The sequence below is a fragment of the Temnothorax curvispinosus genome, unplaced genomic scaffold (assembly GCF_003070985.1).
Source record: "Temnothorax curvispinosus isolate PA1 unplaced genomic scaffold, ASM307098v1 QBEX01018282.1, whole genome shotgun sequence".
Classification (NCBI taxonomy): domain Eukaryota; kingdom Metazoa; phylum Arthropoda; class Insecta; order Hymenoptera; family Formicidae; genus Temnothorax; species Temnothorax curvispinosus.
Window position 1 is genome coordinate 21959 of NW_020228062.1, and position 25348 is coordinate 47306.

The 25348-nt window shown below is 40.2% G+C and overlaps 7 protein-coding genes across 7 annotated transcripts; 3 read left to right on the plus strand and 4 right to left on the minus strand.

The window, feature by feature from the left end:
• Window positions 1–393: 393 nt before the first annotated feature.
• On the plus strand, window positions 394–2018 carry LOC112468298 (UPF0598 protein CG30010-like). The gene is made up of 5 exons (XM_025037420.1): window positions 394–757; window positions 848–1086; window positions 1180–1228; window positions 1291–1511; window positions 1595–2018. Exons 2-5 carry the CDS (start codon window positions 931–933, stop codon window positions 1820–1822), a joined length of 654 nt encoding a protein of 217 aa, XP_024893188.1. The 5' UTR covers window positions 394–757; window positions 848–930; the 3' UTR covers window positions 1823–2018.
• LOC112468299 (angio-associated migratory cell protein-like) lies at window positions 1827–4965 on the minus strand. The gene is made up of 8 exons (XM_025037421.1): window positions 4711–4965; window positions 4427–4652; window positions 4067–4332; window positions 3705–3852; window positions 3419–3630; window positions 2821–2985; window positions 2566–2741; window positions 1827–2148 (listed from the first exon to the last, which is right to left on the minus strand). Exons 1-8 carry the CDS (start codon window positions 4711–4713, stop codon window positions 2076–2078), a joined length of 1269 nt encoding a protein of 422 aa, XP_024893189.1. The 5' UTR covers window positions 4714–4965; the 3' UTR covers window positions 1827–2075.
• A 475-nt stretch (window positions 4966–5440) lies between these two features.
• On the plus strand, window positions 5441–7230 carry LOC112468307 (protein claret segregational-like). The gene is made up of 3 exons (XM_025037427.1): window positions 5441–5715; window positions 5790–6049; window positions 6315–7230. Exons 2-3 carry the CDS (start codon window positions 5844–5846, stop codon window positions 6706–6708), a joined length of 600 nt encoding a protein of 199 aa, XP_024893195.1. The 5' UTR covers window positions 5441–5715; window positions 5790–5843; the 3' UTR covers window positions 6709–7230.
• Window positions 7231–7748: 518 nt separating this feature from the next.
• LOC112468303 (importin-13-like) lies at window positions 7749–11837 on the minus strand. Its single transcript, XM_025037424.1, has 8 exons — window positions 11243–11837; window positions 10889–11053; window positions 10645–10791; window positions 10301–10563; window positions 9418–10177; window positions 8434–9343; window positions 8202–8348; window positions 7749–8111 (listed from the first exon to the last, which is right to left on the minus strand). The coding sequence occupies exons 1-8, from the start codon at window positions 11381–11383 to the stop codon at window positions 7873–7875; spliced, it is 2772 nt and encodes a 923-aa protein (XP_024893192.1). The 5' UTR covers window positions 11384–11837; the 3' UTR covers window positions 7749–7872.
• A 261-nt stretch (window positions 11838–12098) lies between these two features.
• LOC112468304 (N(4)-(Beta-N-acetylglucosaminyl)-L-asparaginase-like) lies at window positions 12099–14262 on the minus strand. Its single transcript, XM_025037425.1, has 6 exons — window positions 13981–14262; window positions 13653–13826; window positions 13412–13568; window positions 13100–13325; window positions 12735–13024; window positions 12099–12519 (listed from the first exon to the last, which is right to left on the minus strand). Exons 1-6 carry the CDS (start codon window positions 14012–14014, stop codon window positions 12279–12281), a joined length of 1122 nt encoding a protein of 373 aa, XP_024893193.1. The 5' UTR covers window positions 14015–14262; the 3' UTR covers window positions 12099–12278.
• A 375-nt stretch (window positions 14263–14637) lies between these two features.
• LOC112468306 (thioredoxin-related transmembrane protein 2 homolog) lies at window positions 14638–17485 on the plus strand. Its single transcript, XM_025037426.1, has 5 exons — window positions 14638–15207; window positions 15287–15467; window positions 15547–15733; window positions 15827–16022; window positions 16105–17485. Exons 1-5 carry the CDS (start codon window positions 15064–15066, stop codon window positions 16201–16203), a joined length of 807 nt encoding a protein of 268 aa, XP_024893194.1. The 5' UTR covers window positions 14638–15063; the 3' UTR covers window positions 16204–17485.
• A 190-nt stretch (window positions 17486–17675) lies between these two features.
• On the minus strand, window positions 17676–25287 carry LOC112468308 (5'-3' exoribonuclease 1-like). Its single transcript, XM_025037428.1, has 18 exons — window positions 25008–25287; window positions 24309–24746; window positions 23746–24190; window positions 23415–23665; window positions 23178–23341; window positions 22705–23087; window positions 22181–22473; window positions 21828–22114; window positions 21467–21743; window positions 21058–21327; window positions 20789–20949; window positions 20322–20704; window positions 19853–20235; window positions 19698–19775; window positions 19443–19622; window positions 19121–19357; window positions 18592–19050; window positions 17676–18514 (listed from the first exon to the last, which is right to left on the minus strand). Exons 1-18 carry the CDS (start codon window positions 25080–25082, stop codon window positions 18338–18340), a joined length of 4941 nt encoding a protein of 1646 aa, XP_024893196.1. The 5' UTR covers window positions 25083–25287; the 3' UTR covers window positions 17676–18337.
• Window positions 25288–25348: the final 61 nt, after the last annotated feature.

Genomic DNA, 25348 nt, shown 5'->3' on the forward strand with positions numbered 1-25348 from the left:
TCCGCGACCGGGGCACCCGCGGCGCGTGGCGTCGCGCAACGTCGTCACGTCGTGTCGCGTCGCGTCGCGTCGCCGTGGTCGTCGCTCCCCCGCCGCACCGGGGTGAGAACGTGGAAAAAGAAACGCGACGCTGTCTGGTCGCGAGAGCGCGGACAAACGCTCGCCTCTCTCACTCGGGAAACTGCCAGTGCCTTGAGTGCCACCTCCTCCGCGCAGCCGTCCGGTATCGGTATCTCATCTCTTGAACCTGTCACTATTCTGTCCGTCTCTCTCTTTCTCTCTCTCTCTCTCTCTCTCTCTCGCTCTATGTGCGCAAGAGAGGGTCGCGTGGTGACGTTGCGTCTCCTCGTCAGATGACAGCAGTTCGCGTTATCGACCGGCTATAAGGCGAACCGACCGCAGTTACCGACCGTCGTTTCTAACCTCCTCTTTGACTGCAAAAACTAACCTAAAATTAGGACTCGCTGATTATAAGACTGGATTGTGTTGCACTTTTTATGTCAAAATGCGAAATACGTGATTGAAAAGATAAATTTGCCGATAAACAAAGCGAATTTGTATAATTCAGCAAAATTACGACGGAACTATGACATGGACAGGCGATACTTGCGAGATTTGATGTTTGATGAGCTCGCAGATTCTTACATATACATATAATTTTATCAATATATATAAAAAAATTTAACTTGTTTATTATGTACAATTGATTCAACGCGACGTAAGGTGATGTCAAACTGTGATAGAGACGCAGCTTTAGGTAATGATTTACGAATTCATTTACACAACACACGCGTCATTGGAAGCAATATTTTCTAATTATATCTACGTTACTTTAAAAAAATTTTAGTAGGTCTACTTTAAAAGAGAGCTCGAAGTCCCCTTGGTTATATCGCGATCTAATTCCAAGTTATTGAATTCATATCCATTGAAATGACGTCGATATTTTGTATACGCACTGGCTTTGCGATAAGCCGAAGACTTCCTTCGCCCAGGACTCCCAAGGGAAGTTATGTGACGTACATTCAGGGTCAATCTCCTCAGCCCCGTGTACGAGAGTACTTCTATTACGTCGACCATCAAGGCATGGTATTTTTCGTTTTATCTGCTGGTTAAGCTTCAGCTCCTGTCATTAATAAGTGAACAAACGTCTTACGAATAACTTCATAAAATCTGTTACAGTTGTTCCTGGATGACGTTCGCATAAGGAACTTTACCTCTTGCTTTAAAGGTATGTAACAGTATTTACATTAACTGAAGAAGCATCTCGTTCATATGTCGAATTTATCGTAGATAAAAAATTCCTGGCGTTCTTTTTCAAACACCTGAGGAAAAATACTACCGGACGTTACACGGACGACTTTCCGTTCCTGTCAATCTGCGGCGTGGAGAGAAACTTTGTCAGATGCGACGACTTGCCGTTGGTCTTTACAAAGGTGATTCGGAAACGTAACGTGGAAACTGGCGCGGAAGAGGACTGGTTCAGTTACGCGCACGCAGATGACTTATTGATGGTAATTCCGCAGAAGCTATATAAAATAAAATTATCATGTCAACAGTTTTACTGATAGCACAATCACCGTCGAATTTGCCGTAGGTGCCGTTCGAGCCGCAAAGATTATTTATGAACATAAAAACAGGAAGAGTATATCACCCTGCGACGGAGAAAGCGGGTGGGATCGGCTTGGTGAGGTCCAATCTGGCTATCGAATTCAGCACCTCGTTCAACTTCGAAAACGGCGAGGGAAATGCGCCGACACATTTCGTGTGGAGAGACAAGCGATACCAGCTTGACACGGAATGGTACAGAGACAAGTTGTCATGAATAATTAGACGAAAATAATGAAACTTTATTCTTAATTTAAGTATAAGCAGATTGCGCAACATAGAAAAGTGATTCTCCGATGATCTGGAGATGAACGTATTATTTAATTTCAACAACATATTCCTCTTTTCTATAGTTTTATCAGAGATATATATTTTGTGTAAATCATACTTTTGTAAATATACGTAAATTTATACATATGTCTATATACATAAGTCCTTGAATATTTTAATGGTCTATATTTCGCGTCACATTAACATACTGTCGAAATGTCAAAGATCCTGGCGGTACTATCGTCGGAAACCGTCAATGCTTTTTTCTCGCCACTGAAAAATTACAAAATATATTGGTAAATACCGCAGAAGATATCAAATGTATTTCATAAACAAGAATTTGATATTTCGCAAATAGAATGACGCCATATCCTCAAAATGTCATCAAAGATCAGAACATTCATTTATCAGAACGTTTAATTGCTCGAGAATGTAATGCAAAATAATCGAAACTTATTTAAATTTGTGATTGGTATGGATATTCTCCGATACACACACACACACACATTACGATAGCTGTTCGAATTTAAATAGAAAAGACGTTTATTTTTTGGCCCAAGTATAATCGAAACTAATATATGACTAATCGAAACTAACCTATCCAGAATCTTTCCGATAATAGTTCTATTTTCTCCTTCTTTCGCGATTAATCAGTACATCAATTTGCTTGCTAATAAATAAAAGGTTTACCTGGATATACATAAGTCATATAAAGCCGCTTTGTGTCCTGAGAACTGTCGAAGGCATTCACCTGCTCTAGCGTCAAAACATCTTACTTTACCATCTAATCCTGCTGTAAACAATATCGTCTTAATCCAAACCAATTTTGTGATACCTCCTTCCTGTTCCATCTCGTGCCTAAGAATCTGAAGGGGATTGCAACTTAGAACAGCTTGTCGTTTGTATTCGAAGGAAAACTTTAGATACAAATATAAAGAGGCATACTTGTTTAGAAATATCCCATATGTAAATTTTTCCTTGTATATCGCTCATGACTGTACCAGTTGCAGCAGCAGGGAATGTAGGATCTTTACAGAAAGCTGCGGTTTCTACATTATTCGTATTATTGCCAGCTTCATTTCTATTCAAATCCTGAAGTATACAAATTACCTGAAAAATAATTCGATATTACGCGTTATTCTTAAACGATAAATCGGGATGCCGATGTAGCTTCGCGCGAGAGCGGCGAACTCGTAGTTAGTGAATCTCGAGAGTTCAATTCCTCATCCCATATACAGATTTTACATTTCGCAAAATTACTCCAAGATAAGGTGCGATGCTGACAACCTCACCTTAATTGAGAAGCCTTCGGGAGGCCAAGAATTTGGGCTGTAGCACCATCGGTTTAAGTTAGAAATCGGTAATTGGCAATAATCTTGAATAATCGAGCACTACTTCAATCTTTATATAGGCAACACCAAAAGCCTATACAATTTTATCAGAAATCATCTTTCTTCAAGTACAAAAAATGTAGGAGAAAACAAAAACAATGGTACTACTTTTCCTATGTATATTGAAGAAAATTTACAGAAGTTTCCCTTACCTTGCCGTTATGCGCTGTGCTTAATATGGTCTGGCTCTGCAGCGACACCGAAATCAACAGATTATTATCCACATGACAGTCAATAGCGATGATAGCGCTTGCATGTCCGCGTGATCGTGTTTGGTCACGAGGAGTGGTAGACAATACGGTGTTGGACTTCAAATCTATTACGTGAATTGTCCCACTTTGATATCCTATTGCGGCACGTTTCCCTGTAAGATTTACACTAGATTTAGATTGTTCTGTTCTTTTAAGGAAATTTAAAGAGTATAATATATTATCGTACCATCCGGAAGAATTACTCCGGTCTCCGATCTATCACCGGTACCGTGTGCAAAGACTTTACAATCATCATTTCGTGTCTTCAACATATAAACCTCCCCCGTTACGACACCTGCTATTAAGACGTCGCTGAAATGGTGCCACTTTATCCACTAGACAAAAAATAATTATTGATAAACCTACTGTAAATGATTATGCTTAAATCAGCTACAATTGATTTGTTCTTTATAGCTGATTTTTTTATACTTGTCTTTCCTCTTTCTCTCCCATAATATGATGACTGATTAAATAGCTATTTTATTTTAAGTGCGAAAAATATACAGCTATAAAGAACAGTTTTAATAATTGCTAGCTCAGAGTACTCACAGTAATGTCGTTCGATAAAGTAGTTTCCCAGATGCAGGTCTTGTCACTTATCCTCCATAACTTTATCTTGCCGCGCATGTCGGCCGTGGCAATATACTTGTCGTTGTAGTTGAATTCAGCGAATATAACACTGTCGTCATGACTGTTGCCGGTACTGAAAATACTCTCGCCCGTGTTGGCGTTCCAGAGGTACGCCTTGTCGTTCTCGTCCCCCGACGCCGCCAGCTCGCCGTTCTTGCTTAACGAGCAGCAAAACACTGTGAACTCTGAAAGTCGGTTTGAAGAGAGAGAGAGAGAGATAATTAATGTCTCGCGTGTCAATCGGTCTCGCGTACGGAGATCAAGGGGGCTTTTTCTCACTGGGTGTGTGGCCGCGAAAGACGCACACGGCGTCGTCGTCCTCCTCCTGCGCGTGATCCTCGTCTACCGGCGGACCCTCGTTTTCATTCCCGGACGAACCCTCGCTCTCGAAAATCGAGTCGTCCATGTCAATGATCTCCTCGATGTCGCCTACTTCCAGAATCATCTCATCCGAGTCGAGATTCCCCACCTCGGGCGGAGACGGTGGGGTATGTCGGCCTTGCATCTATCGGCGAAATCATATTTAATCGGCTACTTGATAAATTAGTAAAGCTAATACTGACCATTACGAGATAAATTCACGTCCGCGATCGAGTGAAGAACGATCTTTGCTCTTCTAGATTCTTCCCGGTATTGGAACGTTGAAAATATTGATGCACGTGTTCACGGCACGTGGCCTTGCGATGTTAAAACACATTTGAACACTGACCAACCAGACCAACACTGACGAGAACGCGAGAGGTGAGAGCATATGGCTTCTGCCTTCTACTTATGGCTCCTGTAATTTTAAGCGGGGAGCGGGGAGCACACACTTCTGCACAACGCATAATGCGTAAGCATAAGAAAATTGATTGGTCCATACACATGTGCATAAGGAAATAGACCAATCTATGCGTTGTGCAGAAGTGTGTGCTCCCCGCTTTATGACCTAGTTTACATCGATCACTTGATACGCGTATTAAATAGTAAATAACTAGTAAATAAGTCTGATTATTGGCTGATCAGTTCAAATATACTATTTGCTACGCGTATCAAGAGATCGGTGTAAACTAGGCCTATGTGCTTCCACCTTAAAATAAGAGCCAATCACGTTCGACTGCTACTGAGCTGCTTGGTCTGCTGAACGCGCCCAATTATGGCCTAGTTTACACCGATCTCTTGATACGCGTATCAAATAGTATATTTGAACTGATCAGCCAATAATCAGACTTATTTACTAGTTATTTACTATTTAATACGCGTATCAAGTGATCGGTGTAAACTAGGCCTATATTATCACGTGATCAATACGTTGGTACAGAGAGAAACCGGTTTCTCTCTGGTTGGTATATCTGATTGTTCGAAAACTTCGAAACAGCAGGTTCAGTTACCGGTTCCGGTTACCGGCGTCAAAAGTCTGGCTGAGTCTGGCTGGAATAGTGCAGTTTAGTTCAGTTCGCCCGTTAGTGGTATCACATTTTCGCGAATCTCTGAGTTTCTTTGAACAAATTACTTGGTCTTCACAGTATTATCCTTTATAAGACAGAATCTTTGAATCTTTGTAAATCGTTGCTGCACACGATTTCACCGTAAGTACGCCAATGTTTTCTCGTCGTTTATTTATTAAATCAAAGAAGATTCTACATAGCTCGTCAATCCCCAGATAACAATTCGTGCGGGGTCATATTACCTTCACGGCGTGATTATCACACCGTGCATGCACGAACGCATCATGCTCGTTGATCTTTTCGATATAACGCCAAAATCACACAAAATACAAATGGTTCCTGATAAAGATGGAGATTTATACGTTACCAACCTTAAGATTGAAGAAATACACAGTCCAGATGAATTACACGAATGCCTACGAACTGTACAACGCAACCGTGCAGCAATTGCATCTTATACTCAGTCAAATAAACGGTAATTTTATTTTCATATTATATCTAAGTTAAATTTGTTCTTTTGAGGTTTCCTTCGTATGAATAAAAGTTAAGTTAAGGTCATATATTAATGTGCAGAATCTTGGTCACTCTGTTATCGGGATATTTATCTTATTTATCTTTTTTTATCTTTTCAATTAAATAAATAACATAGTTATCGAGAAAATGTTTATTATATGATTAAATATTTATTAAGATATAGTTTAACATAGAATTTAATTTATAATAAATAATTTGCATTTCAGATCATCCAAATCTCATTCAGTAGTAAGAATACGCTTGATTGGTACACATGTTACGAAACAAGAGGAGTCAATAGGAAATCTGAATTTAGTCGACTTAGCCGGGTCTGAACATCTGAAAACTGAAGAAGCTGTTAGAACTGCAGAAACAAAGAATATTAACAAATCTTTAGCCAATCTTGGCAAGGTAATTTTAGCACTATTGAAAAAACAGGAACATATACCTTATAAAAAATCTAAATTGACCCACCTGCTTATGCCTTCTCTAGGAGGCAATTCAAAAACTTTGATGTTATTAAATGTATCTCCATTAGACGAATGTTATAACGAGACATTAAATTCGCTGATATTTGCCAGTAAAATCAGTAATTGCAAGACTGGAAATGTTAATGAATAATAAAGACAGAATGACATCACAAGTGAGAATTATCTGAGTTTTGATGTAAATGGAAAGCAACTAATATTTATGATCTTTTTTTGTTTATAACATATTTTTCTTTTTATTGTAAACATTGTAAAGTATATCGCGTGTGTGCGTAACGATCAGTTTGTACTGTTATTTACATTATTAGAAATGGATTAGAAGGAATATGTCACTTTTTCTTTTATCTTTCGAAGAGTATTTCAGTTTCTAGTATAACATTGGACAAAAGTAGATTAATTTTGTTACTTAATGCATCACGATTCTTAGAAGACTGTGAGATACTGATTTTTATTGCAACATATTCGCCAATTTGCATATAAGCATAATTAATATGAGGCAGCATTAAATGTGTTATATATATATGTAAGACATTGAGAAAGTGATATCGATTAAGTCCCTAAGTAGAAACATATCTTCGATGAATTTTTCTGTTCCTCTTTTCTGTACTATAAACAGCGAAACAAAAATCAAAATTAAACAGAAACATGAACTCAACAAGATGTTTCAATTTTATTATACAATAAAGAAAGCACAGTATAATTGCCAAATACATCTCGCAATCCATCTTATATTCTTATCGTATATTATTTCTGATTGGTTTTATGTATCTTTCTCATTTTCCTTTATTAAATCATGAATCATTATTGTTATTACATTGTTAATGTTTCAGCTGTTATCCATTCCCTGAAAATCGAATATATTTCATTCACTTTAAGTTACTTCGATAAAACTTTACATACTGTTAAAAGGATTAAAGAATTAAAGAAAATAACGTATCATAATAGTCTCATGTTCCTCGGAACACAAAAAGGAATTAGATATATACATTCGTGTTTGATATATAGTTTCTTGTTTCTATATATTTTACTGTCTTTACTATAAATATTCCTTTTATTATCGCTATTTACTTCGCATCATGCAAATTTTTGTATTCGGTACACTAAGCGTTTCTGTCACGATCGATGAATATCTTACAATCGTCAGGTAAATGCGTAAACCTGTATAAAACACAATTATATACATTGCGGCGTTTATTATGAAGAGATAAATTATGTCAACTTCTGTGTGTTACATATATCTTAAATCGATTACTTCATACATTAAGATTTGTCAATCGGCATCACGAAAGTTCTATTGTCATATATCCGTCTTTTGATGGCATTGATTACTAAATTCCTTTAGTACGTCGCAAAGTCGGCCCCTGTTCGTCTTCTCGCGCAAAATGCGCGTGATGTCTTCCTTCTGCAAGACGGCGGCGAGGTTCTTTTGATTCTCCAGTCCGGCGCGTAACCATTGCGCGGTCCATTCCGGACACGTTTTGTTCAACGCTAACAGAACCTCGGCGTGAGGCTCCAAATTGTGAGGCACTGCTCCACCTAACGGAAATAAAGAAATAAATAAATAGGCGATTGAACGAAACCGGCTTCACGTTCGCAAATGCGTACATCCTGAAACATTCTGCTTACCGACACAATGCAGAATCGCCGCGACAAGTTCCTGTCCGATTGGTTGAATAAACGTCTGCAGGTGCGGGCTTTGCACAATCGCGTGACTAAGAAAATGCCCGGCCGCTTTGGCTGTCGCCGTCTCCGGGAGCGTTAGACATGCAATTCCTGTAAAAAAGAAATACAACTACATACATTGTACGGTGATTCTTTTTTTATATTTCTACGAATACATCGATGATATTGCGCTTACCGCACTGCAACATATCCGGTATTTGATCCGGGATTTGCAGCAACAACCGGGCGTTCTTCTTACAGATCTGCGCAAGCACGCCCATGTAGGCCTCCATCAAGTCCGACCACTCGGACAGATCGCCCTGCACCGATCTGCACACCTTCACGCCGTTCAAAGTTAACGAGCTCATTTCCGCGAGCACCGGACTCACAATGTTGTCCGGATCTCTGCCGAACAGCAACACCAGCTGCTTCAGGAGATTTAACGCGGCTGGATGCGGCCAGATTTTGTAAGAGGTCAACAGGATCAGCAGCAAGGGCCGTGCCTCAATCTCCGGCTGCCGCAACGCGGACAGGGATCGTTGCGCGCACATATGCATCGCCTCCAACGTGGCGTTATCCTGGCTCCACTCGGGATGCGTGACGATCTGATTGAACACCGACAGCACGCCGTCCAGCACGGCCCTGCCGATTGCACCCTCGATCGTGCTGAAGAACATGGTGACCATTTTCAGGTAATTCGTCACACCGAGCCGCGCCGTGAATAACGGCTGCCCCAATAGCTCCTTTATCTTCGTCACGCATAGTCCTAGTGTCGCCTCCAGGTGCACCAGTTGCTCCTCCATAGAAGACAACACATTAAGCAGCTTCCCGGCCGCATACATGAGCCGTAAACCTTCCCCACCGCCAGGCTCGACGTTCGGTAGCGTCTGACTGATGGTGTGAAGAATGGATGGCGCGTAAGGGGCGAGATATGGCCCGCACTCCCTCGTCAAATCCTTCAGTGCCATACTCGCAAACGGCGCTGTCGTGGAACCTCTGGTCAATCCTTGAATAACGAGCTGCAACACTTTCTCCAGCCACGGTTCGGGATGTTCTCCTATCCATTCGGCGTATGCGCCCAGCGTCGAACAGGCACACGTCAGTACCTGGCAATGAAAGGAGCAAAATACTTGTGTGATATTGCAATTAATAATTATTTTTAAGAATGATCGTTATATACCTCTTCAGGATACAGATGATAAGGTATGTGAACAATAATCAAGTTTATCAGCGCAGGGATGTAACAGTACTCCTGAGTACCGACGCTCTCGGAGAGAGCTTTGAAGGCGTGTAACGTCGACTCTATGTGAGTCCACGGTGAGTCTTCCAAACTCAATCTTTGTCCGAGAAGTGCCAGCAGATCACTGCCGAGAACACTGTAACAATAGTCCAACGTGTCCGCCACGTCCTGCCTGTAGCATCTGAAAAGCTCGCGCTCGTCCGCGTCTCCCCTCTCGTTCGGAGACGTGGGTAACGTCGACTTTCGCAGCAACGCCTGGGCCAGTCGAAAGTAAATCGGTTTCAACGCCTCCAGAGCCCGGTTTTCCAACGGTTGATCTAGCGTGGCGAGATCGTCCTGTAACGCGTACCAGAATCCAAACGGAATACAGCTGCGTGTTTCATCGGTAGGATAACGTCCCTCCAGTTCCGAGCACTCCAACAGCAGCTCGATCAGTCCCATGGCCGTCCACGTATGCGCCTCGTTGGAATTTTCAGCCAGAGCGATCAAAAACGCCCGACTGTGGGCCTCTCCGATGGCGGTCAATATCTCGCAAAAGTATTTTCTATTGTACTGCTTTGCCATCAAGACCAAACTCCTGGCCCACTCCCAGAATGTCTGTGGCCGTTTGTGAAGCTCGTAGTGCGTTACAATCATAATTAAACAATCTTGTACTACATCCCAGCTCTTCATGTTCTCATCATCGCCATGAGTCTCGTCTCTTTAACGAAAAAAATCGAATGATATTTAAATTTATTTAATAATTCGATAACTTATTTATTACTTTTTTCTATTGCTATACAGTTAAATTTTACAATATCAGTCTTTCAATAATGCAACTTACTTGTTAGGTGCATAATGAGCTGCAGCCACTAATAAATAGGGATAGATCTGGCCGGTGGTCTCTAAACATAGCTGGCCAACCTTAAGCCACGATTGAGCGCATTCCAGTCCCAAGGAGTATAATACATCGTCGTTGCCTTGAGAATCCAGATTACACATTGAAAAGACCCGCTGCAAGAACCATGCAGTTTGGCACCAGCTGTTGATTAAGTTGACAGGAGCTCCCCGCAGTTTGGCAATCTTCGCTTCTTGTCTCTTCTCGTACTGAAAATAATCGCAGGTTTATCATCAGTTTAAACTCGTCGAAAAGTAAAAATTAAGTAGCGCAATCTGTATATATTTTACCTCAATGGGAAGCGTCGAGAGCACTCGAAGCAGTAATTCTAACGCAGATGGGGAATCATAAGGTAACATGTCGAGCAATTCGTCGACTATACTCCTGTCCTGTTCCCTGTTTTCTGCACTGTAAACGCTGGCCACAAACGCGGCTAACTGAAATCGTTACATGTCGGGTAATTATATAAAGGTCCATTTACTTATTTACAGTATTCTCCTTTATTCTTAAATAACACAGAGAAGAATGTATTACCGCTTGACAAAGCTTTATAAGGATGCATAAGGGGATGTTGGGTCTCCTCACACTATTGAGCAAACGTTCCCTTAACACCGGGTACTCAGCTTCAGGCACTTCATTCCACTGTTTGGATATCTTCGCGTGCAAAGTCGTTGCCGCAAAAAATTGCACTTCGTATGACTGCAAAGATAATACGAACGGCTTCGTTTACACATCGGTGAAAAAAAAAAAGAATCAGCTGATCAGATCTGTATTCGTTCAAAGCACTTGTTTCAAAATATTGCCGATATGTAGGAAGAATTAAGGTAAATCAGAAGTTTCACAGAATAAAGAGGAAGAGAGACTAAACAATCCTGGGCTGATAGGTACCTTGGAAGGATCCAAAAGTTGCCAGACAAATTGCCAGGCCTCGGGGGAGGCTTGCACCTGTAGGAGCCATGAGTGTGCCTCGTTATTGCCCGCCGAGTAAAATTGCCTGACCGCGTCGTCGATGACCGTTGCATAATCCATACCAAGCGTTTCGCACGACACGTTGACAGCGTTACCCGTGCCCGTGTCTCCGTGTTCCTCTTATTAGGGCAGGTCGCGCACGTGGAGAGCCAACACGACGACCGGGGCTTCGTGACGCGCGTATGTACATTTAACTCGTCCCACTGCTCGCTCGTCTTCACGGTCCCTTATCATCTTCGGGAGATGCGATCAAGCGCGAATATTTTCCATCCGTACGGCGACACATAAACTAACCTAACCTGATCTAACCTAACCTAAACCTGTAATAATTCTGAATAATTCGTCGAGGAGCGTCACGAAACTGTGAGTTTGGTCGCTTGGCCTACTCCGCACTCTCCGCAGTCCGCAATCCGCGAACAGCTCCCACGCTAAATAAAAATAACACACAAATATTATGATCACTAAAAGAGAGTCGATTTTCACGATTCAAACTTTCGGGCTTACTGCCACCTCCCACATTATCACGATACTTTGAGAATTTATATTTTTATCGGTAATAATACAATAAGAAGTTAATAATACAATAAGAAGGTAGATAATTAATCTACAATCGATAAAATCACAAGTGACTAGTTATTTAAAATTAAATCTTTTTTAATTTTATATAAAATAGAAAATTATACCTATATTTTTTTATAAAATGTTTAAGTGTCAAAATGGGTTGATTCATTATTACATTATTTGTATTGCGGGAAAAATTTTTTCACGAGATACGTTTCACATTAAACTGCATTTATGAATCCTTTTTTTATACAGGGTTTTTGGTTTTCTTTATTTAATAACTAGGACATTTCCAAGTAACAATATAACATTTACACTTATATCATTAGAATGCTTAGTATTGTACGTTGCTTTGTATCACTGAAGTTTGAACAAACATTAGCAAGTTTTGTTTCTATTGCTCTGGATTATAGTTACTGCATTGAACCGCAAGTAATTTAGGACCCAAAGTGGGATTCGCAACGTAATAAGGAAACGCGGCCATTCCGTTACACGCTGCTCCATATTCTCCCTTTCTATTCAACGCGATCACCCCGCCGAAGAAGTTAGGATAATGTTGGGCGATTCTGTTAATCGCCTTCTTAGCAGCTGCACTCGGCGTTGCTCCATTACGCATCTCCTCCACCGCCAGAAAGCTACAAAAAAAGTATATTCAATTTCAGCAACTGTATTACTAAGATGCTAAATATTAACTTTGCTTTAATACGGAACAAATTAAAAATTAAAACAGAAAATTTAAGACTTAAGTCTAAATAAAATGTATTTATAATTGTATTTTAATTCATTAAAATGTATCTGGAAAAAAAAATAAATAAATAAATAAATTTATATTGATACGTAACGCGAATACCTCGGCAAAAATCGCATCATAATATCTCCGTCGCCGGTACCGGCTGCCGCACCGGCGTCCTGATCGGCGTACGCCCCAGCTCCCGCAATAGGAGAGTCCCCGATGCGACCGGGGATTTTATGCTTGGCGCCATTCGTGGACGTTCCAGCTGCTATACGTGTCTGCGAGTCTATCGCGACTATAGCGATGGTATCATGATTTTCCTCGCTTCCCACTGGCATGCTTCCGTCCTCTTCTACGTCACTCGCGCGATATGGTCCACAGGCGGTTGTTGGATCCGGTACGACGTTCTAGAAACAGCAAGAATACCGATGAGACAGTTGGGAGATGAGATACAAAAAAGAGCGTGGCCTCTCTTTCAATACCCTCCAAAAGTTGGGCTGGCACTTGTTCGCCCTCCACTGCGTCCACATTTCTTTGGACTCGTTCGTTTGCAGGGACTCCTTCTTGAATCCCATATTCACAGCGAAATCCGTAGCCAGGTCCCCACCCAGAAGGGAATGCTTCGTGTGCTCCAGCACCTTGCGAGCGACCGAAATGGCGCTCTTCACGTTCCGCAAGCCTCCTACTCCGCCTACGTCCATCAGCACTCTGTGGAAAAGAATGCATCTCTTGAATGTAATCACTAGTGTAGTTTAACGAAACGAGAAAAGAGCTGCTTTTGTTCGCTTCATTACCCATCCATGATGAGAGCGTCCAGCGTAGTTTCTCCAGCTTCATCTGGACTGCCGCCGAACCCCACGGTCTTTCTGCATTGCTGCTCCTCGCACAGGGAACATCCTTCCTCTATCGCGTCCAAAGCGCTTCTCTTCTGATTATATATCACATCCCATGCTTAAACGATAATTAACAGTGTCTTCAAATTGCCAGAAGCTCCTTGAGCGTCTCTCATTCCGGGCGCAATTAGATATAACATACCTTTTTTCGTCGCATCTGTATAATTCCACGTGATGACTATCAAGGGAAAGCTATCGGGACCGCCAAGTTTCTGTTCATCGATTGCATTGAGCGAGCAAACTTCCAAGAGCAACAAAATTCCTACAAAGCTGACGAGCCTCATCCTGCCTGCGGCTTCTGGAGGTGAACAGCAGCCTACGTAGGCATTAAATAGCATGAACTTCGCGCGACAAGGAGCATGGAGGGAGAAAATATATCTCTGATAAGCAGGAAATCCAATATCTGATTGATACTATTGCGCTATAAGTGGAATAGAGATTCGACAACAATATAATTCATTGTTACTAACCGGCGGCTATTTTTTTTATCTCGCAAATAGCCATTAGATCTACTGGACTATTACGTTGCCTTGATACACTGTAATTAGGTTATCGCATTGCTAATATTTTTCTAGAGCGAGGAAGCGACTTCGGACTTAGCGAGTGCATCGAACTATGTAAACAATGCAGTATGCAGTAGTATGCACCAACGCCAACACGTGTGCGATGTATAGGGTCTCCGAGAAGACAGCTTGCTTAGGTGCAAGTTGTTTTTGTGCAATTTCATCGAAATTTGGACGACTAGCTCGTAATAGAATATTCATTTTCAAATGTATCATAATCACATCCTCATAGATATACATCTCGAAAATTTTCATTTGAAACTGCACATCCGCGTTCAATCGCTTATGCGTGGATGATAACAACGGATGAAAAAAAATGCAGTTTCGCAGCAATATACACGTGACTTTCTGCGTGCCAAATATTTCAGAAATGTTTGCTAAAATAAAGAAAATAACGCATTACAAATTATAATTGTTCAAACATTTTTATCGGCGGGCAATTCAATTATAGTCGACGATCGATAATGTCAATGCTCTACTATTACTCCCGCGGCCCACCGGGTCCATTTGATAATCGCAATCATCGCAATTTACCTAGGGCTGGCCGTTTTTAATAGCACACACCTCGTCGACGACAAATCCTGTGGTCCGCGAGCGGAATTCGACACGTTTGCGATGCGCGTATCGTGTCGCGGTCGCGTTGTGTAATTAATCTCGTTTATCTACGCAACGTGGCCGAATAACGTACAGAAATTAGAGGCAATTATCTGCGGCCACGTTCTCCAGTCCGTCGACGTCGACCACGTCTGCCGTCTGCCTTTGCTCGTTCTCGTCAGTAGCTCTCATGAATGAATCCCACGAAACAGCTGACAGCTGACAGCACCTCACTCATCCATGTATACGGGATAGCGACCGCCTTCGAGAATTGTCAGGGAAAATATAGGTGATCTTCTGCGTATGACAGGTCGTACGATAACATTTGATAATAGTCGATCAGTCGGATCTCGCGTGTAATTCTATTGTAAAAATTGTCCACTTCGACCGCGCGGAATGTCTTTCAAAAAGGATCTAAAGTTGCTCGTTAAACCGTACTACTTGATAAACATCTTCCTCAGCGTCTCTTACATCATCTCCAAGCGCTTTCCTATAATTTGTAATTACATATTTGCTCAAGACGACTGCGAGCTCGATGGGGTGAGTTGATAATTAATCTGTCGGATATAATTTTTATAATGTTTTAAGTCATTCCATTAATAAGCACCTGTGCTTTCAGAGGGAAACGGAGATTCTCTTTTTCCTCATGATCGTTATCATGATAAGGACAAGGAAGACCGGCAGCGTGACCATGATAAATTACCTGACATCCAGTTTTGTGTATACGAAAGCGGCAAACTTGATCCTGTGGTTCTACGCGGACGTGCGGATGGGCATTCTGTTTGCATTTATTTTTATACGTAAGAGAAAAATGCGAAACACTATCTCGCGAACAGACTGCTGTACGTCGCGAGGAATATAATTACATTTTGTACGTAGTGTGCGGATTAGTGCTGCCAGAACCGACGTATCAAGGGCCTGAAAATGTGATCTACCTACGTGGGGCCAATGGACTGCAGGAGGAGCTGCAGCGTGACACCAGAGTGGTCTGGCTGGTGGCGTTCTACACCGCGTGGAATCCAGCTTGCGTTACTTTTGCGCCGATATTTTCCGAGCTCTCTGCGGAGTAAGACGACTTAATTTAAATACAGTCTAATCTCTCTTTCTTGTCACGGGAACTATTCTATATACCTGCTATCATTGAAAATACGTGCTTCAGATACGCGTTGGAGAACTTCAAGTTCGGAAAGGTGGACATCGGTAGATATCCGGACGCTGCGGCAAAGTATCATATTAGCGACGCCAGCACGAGCAAGCAACTGCCAACGTTAATACTCTTTAAAGATGGCAAGGAAGCGGAGCGACGTCCATACGCGGACAACAAAGGAAAGCTCGTCAAGTTTCTCTTCTCGCTGGTATGCCTCGCCATTCGGATCTAACTTGTTAAAATCTTAATTTGTGTAATTCTATTCTTATTTATTCATCTCAATTTTTCAGGACAATGTAAAGGCTGCGTTCGATCTCAATAATATCTACAGCGACTGTAAGAAACATCCTATCAAAAGGAAAGAGAGGAAATCGTTGAAGGCAGAATAATGAAGGCACACTTAGGCATTTAATGAAAAAAAGTTTTTGCAGTTGAGCGAGTTTCAGTTAGATGAACTTGTACCGTGTAGAAAATCCAGCTAGCGGGTTATCTCGATCGAGTTCTGATTCTAAATTAAAAATACGAGGATTCGTGTAAATATTTTGTTGCGTGTTGCAATAATCTCTGCAGTGCTCTTATATTGTCTTCACTTACGTTTAAACATCTGTACATAACATACGTCACAGATCGTTATTGTAATATTGTGTATGATGTGTGTGAATGTGCCATAGATATATATATATATATATATTAACATAAAATTCAAATATGTACAGAAAGCTTGTTACGCGATTAACAATAATGTTGCGTCGTTTCTCTTTACAATATGCTCGATATAGCTGTTGAATAAAAGCTGATCGTTGGCATGCACGCTCTTTTCTATTTTCTCTTATAAAAATGCAGTCATTTGCATTTGGCATATTACAATCTGTACAATGATAGAGTTTAATAACGAGGACTGTAGCACCTCGAACCCTTAAAATTAAATATAAATCCTGTTTCATTCCACCCAGACTGACCTAGACCCAGACTCCAAATTTAACTTTATTAATTTAATTTTTAAATAACTATATATCAAACACGAATGTATATATCTAATTCCTTTTTGTGTTCCGAGGAACATGAGACTATTATGATACGTTATTTTCTTTAATTCTTTAATCCTTTTAACAGTATGTAAAGTTTTATCGAAGTAACTTAAAGTGAATGAAATATATTCGATTTTCAGGGAATGGATAACAGCTGAAACATTAACAATGTAATAACAATAATGATTCATGATTTAATAAAGGAAAATGAGTAAGATACATAAAACCAATCAGAAATCATATACGATAAGAATATAAGATAGATTGCGAGATATATTTGGCAATTATACTGTGCTTTCTTTATTGTATAATAAAATTGAAACATCTTGTTGAGTTCATGTTTCTGTTTAATTTTGATTTTTGTTTCGCTGTTTATAGTACAGAAAAGAGGAACAGAAAAATTCATCGAAGATATGTTTCTACTTAGAGACTTAATCGATATCACTTTCTTCAATGTCTTACATATATATAACACATTTAATGTTGCCTCATATTAATTATGCTTATATGCAAATTGGCGAATATGTTGCAATAAAAATCAGTTTCTCACAGTCTTCTAAGAATCGTGATGCATTAAGTAATAAAATTAATCTACTTTTGTCCAATGTTATACTAGGAACTGAAATACTCTTCGAAAGATAAAGTGATATATTCCTTCTAATCCATTTCTAATAATGTAAATAACAGTACAAACTGATCGTTACGCACACACGCGATATACTTTACAATGTTTACAATAAAAAGTAAAATATGTTATAAACAAAAAAAGATCATAAATATTAGTTGCTTTCCATTTACATGAAAACTCAGATAATTCTCACTTGTGATGTCATTCTGTCTTTATTATTCATTAATTCCCAAAAAGGATAGAACGGCGTCACAAGTGAGAATTAGCTGAGTTTTGATGTATATGGAAAGCACCTAATATATCTACCAAAATCTTCATGATTTAGTTCTACTTCCAATTTTGTGTGTACATATTATTAATATCCTAAAATATATTTGGATAAATAATTTTCAACCCTCTTACAATTAAAAAATTACACTTATTTGTCTTGATGGAATATCGCGAAATCAAGAAATAAAAAGTTATTAGTATAAATGACACACCGATGCATTGTAAAATGAAACAAAAAATATAAAATCAGTCATTCGATACAAAATAAAACCATTCTCACTTATATTCTTTATATTATACGTTACGTATGTAAGTTCAGCGTGTATATACATTTGACTTGAAAGAATCTCTAAGTATTATTTGGTGCACAGACATGCGATCGTATGTAAATGCGAAAAATGGGTGCGTCAATATAAAGCCTTTGAAATGAAATATGTACTGGCCCGTTGGAAATTTCGGAGTAAAAGGTCTGCTTGGTTTTATTATAAAAATGTAGAAAACGAACGGATGGCGGGGAAAGGATGGATCGATATAATTATCTTATATTTACATATAATTTGCAAAGATCTACCCCATCCCAAGGATAAAACAGATTTTTCACTGGGGGGGTTCACCACCGTTCGATAAGGGTGGTGCGCCGAATTTCGCGGCGACGCGTGATTTCCTGGGTTTGGACGATTTTCCCGCATTTTGTTGCGGCTGTTGCGATTGTTGTTTCTGCGGTTCGCTCGACGTTTTCTCCCTGGCCTTATTTACAACTTCCGGCTTCTGTTTCTGCGTGAGAGAAATTGGCGATTCGATTACAAATATCAATGCGACAAAAAGAAACGACTTAACTTTTATTTACGAACCTTGGGCAACGTTTCCTCTTGTTTCTGCTGCGCTTTAGGACTGGAGCTCTTTTTAGTATTCGGATTCGGCTCTTTCGAGGCTTGTTGTACGCTGGCGTTTCTACTCTTTTTCTGAGCTTGTAACGGAACGAACGCGGTACTATTTCTGATCTCCATCTTCGGTCCGTTCTGAGGACCTTTCTGTTGCCCTTGATGTCTCACTTGCTGCTGCATGACTTGGCTATACGATGCGACTTGTCCGAACGCTGGATTCGGTGGCATTTTTGGATTCCATTTTGGATAAAATAAGTTAGGCTGCATAGGCAGAGTCTGCGGGACTGGCGGCATTTTCAGAGGGCCCATAGGAGCCATCATAGGAGGCCGGATATTTTGGATCCAGTTATTTTGTTGAGTATTAAACCATTGAGGCGTCATCACTATTTTCGTATCGTGCATTGACGCCTTATTAAAATTTAACGCCTAACAATAAGCGTCACATTAATAAAATAATCAAGATCGAAAAGGAAACTTTTTATACACTTATTATTACCTTGTATGCTTTTTTTGCAGCGCTTTCTGCGGCTTGCTCGTGAGTGGTGCAAGGATCTCCTTTAAAAACCTTTGCATTTTCCAACATAACGTGGGCGCTAATTAAACCTGTCTTCTCGTCGACAATATAATTATATTTCGGTATGCCAGCTCCGTTATACGAAAAATGTCTTAACAGTTGCGAGCTATACCAGACCGGATTTACTTTCTCCTTTTTCTGTTCGGTTCGTCGAGCGTGCTAAACAAACGCATACATATCTTTAGATGTAAAATTATTATATGCAAACACAATATAAATGAATTAACACAATATAAATGCATACATCGAACAACTGTTGTACCAAAGGTGGAGGATTCAAAGTTTCAGCTTTCTGTGAAACTGTCGCTTTCTGAAGCGTCCCCGCTGGTTGCGACGTAGATTGTTTACTTTCTTGCTTACTCGTTTGCGGATTTACGTCAGGAATCTTCAACACAGCTTTCAAAAATGCGCTAGGATCTTGCGGCTGTAATATAACGATCCTTTAGAAATATAGCAATAAAACAAATCGAATTTTAAAAGTACAATATTCAGTGCTTACCGATTGCATATTATTGCTAAATGGCTTGACTTTCGTCATTGGACTGGATGCTACTTTCTCCGGCGGTCCATTCGGCTTCTATCAAAGCAAATATTGTAGCAAAATATCTATAAGATTCGTGAAACAACCTCGCAACTCTACACCGCTACATTTACCTGTATCTTATGCAATTCGTTCCATAACGCTTGAAACTCGGATGCTTGATTAGGATTAGGTGGCGCGTTTTGAGGATGTTGTAATACTTTACACGGTATTGTTTTCGGACTCAATTCTATCATGCCGTGTTGCGCCATACCCAAACAAATCTCACGATTTAATTTCTCAAGGCCCTTCTTAGCGAGCTGCATTGGCGGGTACGGTACCTTCGACGATTGATCGTTCTTGCTGGGAGAAGCGGAATTCGCTGTTTGCTTTCGACATTCCATCAATTCATTCGGATTTCCGTGCTCCGTTCTTTCGCCGAAACTAATATTTATGAAATCCGTAGCTGCCAAGCGATAACCGCGAAATTGAGAGCAACCGTTTAGCGTAAGTCCGCCTGCAATGCACACGTAAACAAAAAATATTCCTAAAAGTTCAAGGGCACTTAATATTTGAAGTTCCGGAAAGTTATGTATTTCTCACCCATGAAAGGCTTATCGAACACAACGTCGTACATGGTGTCAAGCGGAGTGTTCCCCTTTCGTATCCCTATGATAGTGCCTTTAGCTCCGAGCGGTACGCTAAAGCCGCTTCTGATACAGCGAATTCTATCGAACAAACGATTTTGGGAGTTTGGATCGGGCGGCACGTTACGCAAATTTAAACCCGGCTTGTAAAGTAACTGCGGCTTCACTTGCAGAAAAACTGTTTTCGCCGTGGTCTCCTCAGTCTTCAAGCATTTATCTACTTCCTCTTCGATCTGTTTTATCAGGTCCGTTTCGATGACGTCCATCCCGCAAACGCGACTGTCCAAACCTTGCAGTTCTGTTTTCAGCCACGCAACTGTATCTTTCAGCTCATCCGATCTATATAATGTTCACGTTGCATTATTATATCATGATATGATATATTATATCATATTTTGTGACATAAAAAAATACGCAATGTACCCCGTATTGAAGAGGTCTCCCTCTTGGAAAATGTCGTTCGTCACATTGTGGGCCAAACGTTCGAACAAAATAGGACATTTCGTCATATAATTTCGAATCAGTTCGATCGCTTTTGTGCTATACAACCATTGGCTGTTCTCCTTTCTGGTATAACCAGGCACCTTCGAAAATTTCGATAGATTAAAAACGGAAAATGATTAAGAATGTGCAACATTTATCAGTCATATTTAATATAATGAATAAAATTTGTTTTCGTATATATTTCTTACCTCTTCATTTCTTTTATTGAACTTTAAGTTCAACCCGAGGTTATATTTTGTAAGTTCCTCCTTCATTGGTTGTATGACGTAAATTGTCCCAGTGATTCTGCTTAAAAGATGACTACTTATTCCAAGACGTTGCGCGGCAATACTGCCGTGCATATATCGCGTCTTCTGTTGCGTGTAGGCTTGTTTAATGGCGTCGAATGTTGGCTCCTTTACGGATTTTATAGAAATTTTGATTCTGCGCGACTTTGAAATATCCTTATTTTGTATAACCTGTAGATTCATAAAATCTTTTTAAGTGAAACTAAATTCCGTTCCAATAAATTTTAAAGTAATTTAATTAGAATCATTATATAGAATCATTAATCTCAATAACCAATATGACACAAGAAAAAATCCAATGTGATTGTACCTCTCCCATCGCACCGTAATAAGGACGTCCCAACATAAAACAAAAGGTTCCTGGTATAAAAATATCATGCATAGTTTCGTAAACTGTCAATTTTTTGCTGTAGACGGAGATATCTCTGACTACAGTCTGATAAGCGTAAACCGCAGGATAATCGTTCCACTGTTTCTCGATTGTAACTTTTCCCTGACCACCAAAAATATATTTGCTACCCAGAAATGAGCGAGTAAAAAGCAACACATCCGTATTGCCAATATCTATCCCAAGACGTGACATATGTCTAAAAGCAAATATCACCAAAATATTATATTACGTTCTCAATATTACTCTATCATAAATGAGAGCATTAATAATGTCATCTTACATTTCTTTGATTTGTTTTTTGTGCGTCTTCCATTCCGCGGCTAACGCGGTCTTTACCTCTTCTTTCTTTAGATTAGCGTCACTGTAACCGTCTAACTGATTGATTAAACTGAATTTCACGTTGCAGTCAGCTACGCCAATTACGAGGGCCTCCTTCAAATGCGGCCATTCCACATATACGCTCTTTCCTAATAGCTCCGACGCTAAAGTTGTCAAACTTGGTGTTGGTTTCGATATTATGCTTAAAATCATATTTTCCCCGACTGAAGGTTGTTGAAATACTTTGACCTAACAAAGATAATTATATAACAACTTGTTGAGATTCATAATAATATCGAATTCCAATATATGTACCTTCGCTTTGTCCAAATGCGCTGTATAATTCAAGTGCCGTAGTATAGGAAATCCTGGATAATAAACGTCGAGATCAAAACCTGGGGACAATCCGCGAATCAACTGTTCTCTCGGAACGAAAATGTCATCGCGATTCATTAATTTTACTTCAGCGTGACTGACAAATTCTGGAAAGTATACGGTTGCTTTATGAACACTTCGGATCTCGTCAGTATACGAGTACGAACACATCGGCCCATGTTTGTTCCTTGCTTGTTCTTCCGTCGACAATCTCGATAAGTGTGGCTGCATAGCTGTCACAGATAAGTAGAGAGAAATTTAAATTTTTTATATTGGTATTTTAAAAGAAAGTTTAAAATTTTTTAATTGAACATCTAAATTTTTTCATAAAGGGGCTAGCGAACAAAGCTCGTTCTTAGTGCTTATAATTACATCTTACAATCGACGAATAAACATATAATTTATTTAAATCTTATTTCACACAAATATGGATATTTTCAAGACAGAAGAGGATTATTACTCACCAGCCAACAACAGTTTTTCATCAATGAATGGGATAAGTACAACTGCTTCCCATTCCTGACGTTTTCCATTTAGATCAGTTTTAAAATTATGTGGATAATAATTGATAATGGGAGAAGAATCCTCTGTCAATAGCGATTGAAATGCTTCTGGCAACAGTTCTTTGCTAAATGCCGGTAACACAGCTAGTAATTGTTGAAAAGGTAAGAACGGCTCTCCCAACTCGAATTCTAACTTCAAATCCTTGAAGTCTTTTATATCTGAAATATACGGGGCGTAATGATGCGGATAATACCACGACCAGCTGCAACAGCCGTGATAATAATAATGCAAATTCCACTGTATCGCTCTCACATAGCCCTCAGCCTGCGAACGTAAAACTTCTCTGGAATTAAATAAAGTATATTTGTGAAAATATTGGAATACTAACGTCAGACATTTTGTGTAAAATTATACGTATCTATAAATTACTCACTCGTCAACGTTCTCATATTCTAACTTGTTCATATAGTAATCTTTCTTATGTTGTACAAATTCCATATTGTATATATCACTATCGGATTCATCATCTATTATTAAATCCATATTATCTCTATACTCTATAAAGACATCATCATCATCGTCAAAATTACCTAAGGACTGTGTTGCAAAGCATTAATTTTCACTTATTCAGCTATCTACAGCAATCATAAAAAAATATTTAAATAAGTACCATCTCCGTAGTACTTTTAATAAGAGCATCTAAATCTTTATTTTGCGTTTTCTTTGGAGATGCGTTCTCGCTGTCGTCTGATTTTTTATATACATGACGTTCAGATTCATTGGGCCTTCTACCTGTTTTATTTTCAAAAAACTTTATATCGGCGTAATGCTCGTTAAACTGTTCTACGTCTAAACGACTAAGTTTCTCCATAAACTTTTCAAAACGGTCGAGTTGTAATGTTCCCGCTTCATTTATGTAACCTGAAGCAAAACAATATATCATATTTATTTAATTATATAAAGATATAAACTAAAGATAACTGATAACAGTGATGACATACCTTCTAGAGTTGGTAATACTTCCATGTATGCACGGTACAGAATTGGCAGTGCACCGTTGGCAATGTGTAAATTTGGCAGGTGGGGAATAAAATCGTTTCCTACCAGAAAACCCATCAAAACCCAGTCATCGATTATTTTCTCGATATCAAATGTGAAGGATAGCTTATCCTTGAGCGACGAAAACTCGTGCTCTATGTACTCTCGCAAAAGCGACAAGTGAAGAAGGCAAAACTTTGTCTCCTCGGGGGTCATTTTCACTTGCTGCTTACCAAACTTGACTTCCTCTCTCAAAAGAGAGAAGTTTGGCTCGTGTGAACAGAGACCCAACATTATTAAATCGGCATCCAAACCGTATAAACAATGCCTAGAGTTACAGTCGTAATCCTTGCTCGCCTTCATGTACCTTATGTAATCCATAATTTTATGCTCTCCCTCTCCGGGGACCTAAAACAGATTCAATACGTTATATTCTATTGAACAACAAGTATCTCAGTCCTGCGTTATTTCTGTGAAGAGGGCAAATTATATTTGTCTCTCTTATGTTACATTATCGGAAGATTACCTCAGACCCGCTGAACAGTATCCTACACTTTTTCCATGCATCATCAGTGGAAATCTTATGTTCGACAAAATGTTTGAGCTGCTCGCCCAGTTTAGCCATAAAGAGCGTTCCCGGGGTTATGCAATTTGAGTCGAATCTCTTCTCGGTGGGTATCGGGATACCCTTGGACTTGGCTCTAGCCTCTTGCACCTCGACATCCTTGGCGGCTCTGAAACGCCGGCCCCTCTGCTGATTTATCTTGGCTCTAGGCGCGACGCCGTCGATCGCCATGAAGAACAACTTTTGCGGGCGGATCATGTTGAATAGCACCTCTATGTAGTGAAATATATTCTTAAAAATCATCTCCTCGGTGATGCGGAAGCAGACGTCGTCGTTCGGATGGGAACATGTATGTATGATACCGTTCATGTCCAAATATAAATAATCGAATTCCGGTATCTAAAAAGAAAGGGAAGTAATGTCAATGACTGTGATTACTGCATTAGGATGAGGGGGGAGGGGGATTATAAAAAAAAATAGTTTTATCTTTTTACTGAAACGTTGAAGAGAAGGCAAATCTTGTTTTGCGCGCAATAAGGAAAAAAGGAAATGACGAAGGAGCATGGTAGGGCGAAGGGAAAAGGGGCCCCGTCGCCCGAGGATTTGTATTGCTTTTTTTCTCTCTTCCCTCTGTCTCTCCCTCTCCCTCCCGTTAAATACCTGATGTTCCTTCACGACCTCGCTGAGGCAGGGGTATCTCTCGCTTATGTATCGGAAGAATTTCGGCACACCCATCCTGAGGCCTTGCTTCTCGACGTCGAAATAAACACGTTCCCCGACTGAGACTCTGTGCCCGTGGCAAGCGCTTCGCGCGTCCCTCTCGTAAAGGTCGTTCTATCAAAATTAAAGATTTCGCTCGCGAGTACGCTATATCAACTTTGCTTCGACGGTAACGTCCGTCGCGGGTTGTCCGTTTCAGACATAGATGGGAAGACGAGTGCGGGAATCCTGGACTGGATTCGGAATGGCCGCCGACCGGGATCCGGGATCCTCTCCGCGGC

Excerpts from the sequence above, each read along its gene's own strand:
- LOC112468298 (XM_025037420.1), top strand. The coding sequence starts at position 931 with ATGACGTCGATATTTTGTATACGCACTGGCTTTGCGATAAGCCGAAGA. Across the intron at positions 1,087-1,179 it reads ACGTCGACCATCAAGGCATG|TTGTTCCTGGATGACGTTCG; the intron begins GTATTTTTCGTT and ends AATCTGTTACAG. Across the intron at positions 1,512-1,594 it reads ACGCAGATGACTTATTGATG|GTGCCGTTCGAGCCGCAAAG; the intron begins GTAATTCCGCAG and ends AATTTGCCGTAG.
- LOC112468299 (XM_025037421.1), bottom strand. Across the intron at positions 3,853-4,066 it reads CTTTATCGAACGACATTACT|TGGATAAAGTGGCACCATTT; the intron begins GTGAGTACTCTG and ends TTTTTTGTCTAG. Across the intron at positions 2,149-2,565 it reads TATGACTTATGTATATCCAG|TGGCGAGAAAAAAGCATTGA; the intron begins GTAAACCTTTTA and ends GTAATTTTTCAG.
- LOC112468307 (XM_025037427.1), top strand. The coding sequence starts at position 5,844 with ATGCACGAACGCATCATGCTCGTTGATCTTTTCGATATAACGCCAAAA. Across the intron at positions 6,050-6,314 it reads TATACTCAGTCAAATAAACG|ATCATCCAAATCTCATTCAG; the intron begins GTAATTTTATTT and ends TTTGCATTTCAG.
- LOC112468303 (XM_025037424.1), bottom strand. The coding sequence starts at position 11,383 with ATGGATTATGCAACGGTCATCGACGACGCGGTCAGGCAATTTTACTCG. Across the intron at positions 10,792-10,888 it reads TTATAAAGCTTTGTCAAGCG|TTAGCCGCGTTTGTGGCCAG; the intron begins GTAATACATTCT and ends TAACGATTTCAG. Across the intron at positions 10,564-10,644 it reads TCTCGACGCTTCCCATTGAG|TACGAGAAGAGACAAGAAGC; the intron begins GTAAAATATATA and ends GATTATTTTCAG.
- LOC112468304 (XM_025037425.1), bottom strand. The coding sequence starts at position 14,014 with ATGGCTATTTGCGAGATAAAAAAAATAGCCGCCG. Across the intron at positions 13,827-13,980 it reads GATAAAAAAAATAGCCGCCG|GCTGCTGTTCACCTCCAGAA; the intron begins GTTAGTAACAAT and ends ATGCCTACGTAG. Across the intron at positions 13,569-13,652 it reads TACAGATGCGACGAAAAAAG|CATGGGATGTGATATATAAT; the intron begins GTATGTTATATC and ends TTATCGTTTAAG.
- LOC112468306 (XM_025037426.1), top strand. The coding sequence starts at position 15,064 with ATGTCTTTCAAAAAGGATCTAAAGTTGCTCGTTAAACCGTACTACTTG. Across the intron at positions 15,468-15,546 it reads GTTTGCATTTATTTTTATAC|TGTGCGGATTAGTGCTGCCA; the intron begins GTAAGAGAAAAA and ends TTTTGTACGTAG. Across the intron at positions 16,023-16,104 it reads TCAAGTTTCTCTTCTCGCTG|GACAATGTAAAGGCTGCGTT; the intron begins GTATGCCTCGCC and ends TCAATTTTTCAG.
- LOC112468308 (XM_025037428.1), bottom strand. The coding sequence starts at position 25,082 with ATGGGTGTGCCGAAATTCTTCCGATACATAAGCGAGAGATACCCCTGC. Across the intron at positions 24,191-24,308 it reads TACTGTTCAGCGGGTCTGAG|GTCCCCGGAGAGGGAGAGCA; the intron begins GTAATCTTCCGA and ends AATCTGTTTTAG. Across the intron at positions 19,776-19,852 it reads ACGAATTGCATAAGATACAG|AAGCCGAATGGACCGCCGGA; the intron begins GTAAATGTAGCG and ends TTGCTTTGATAG.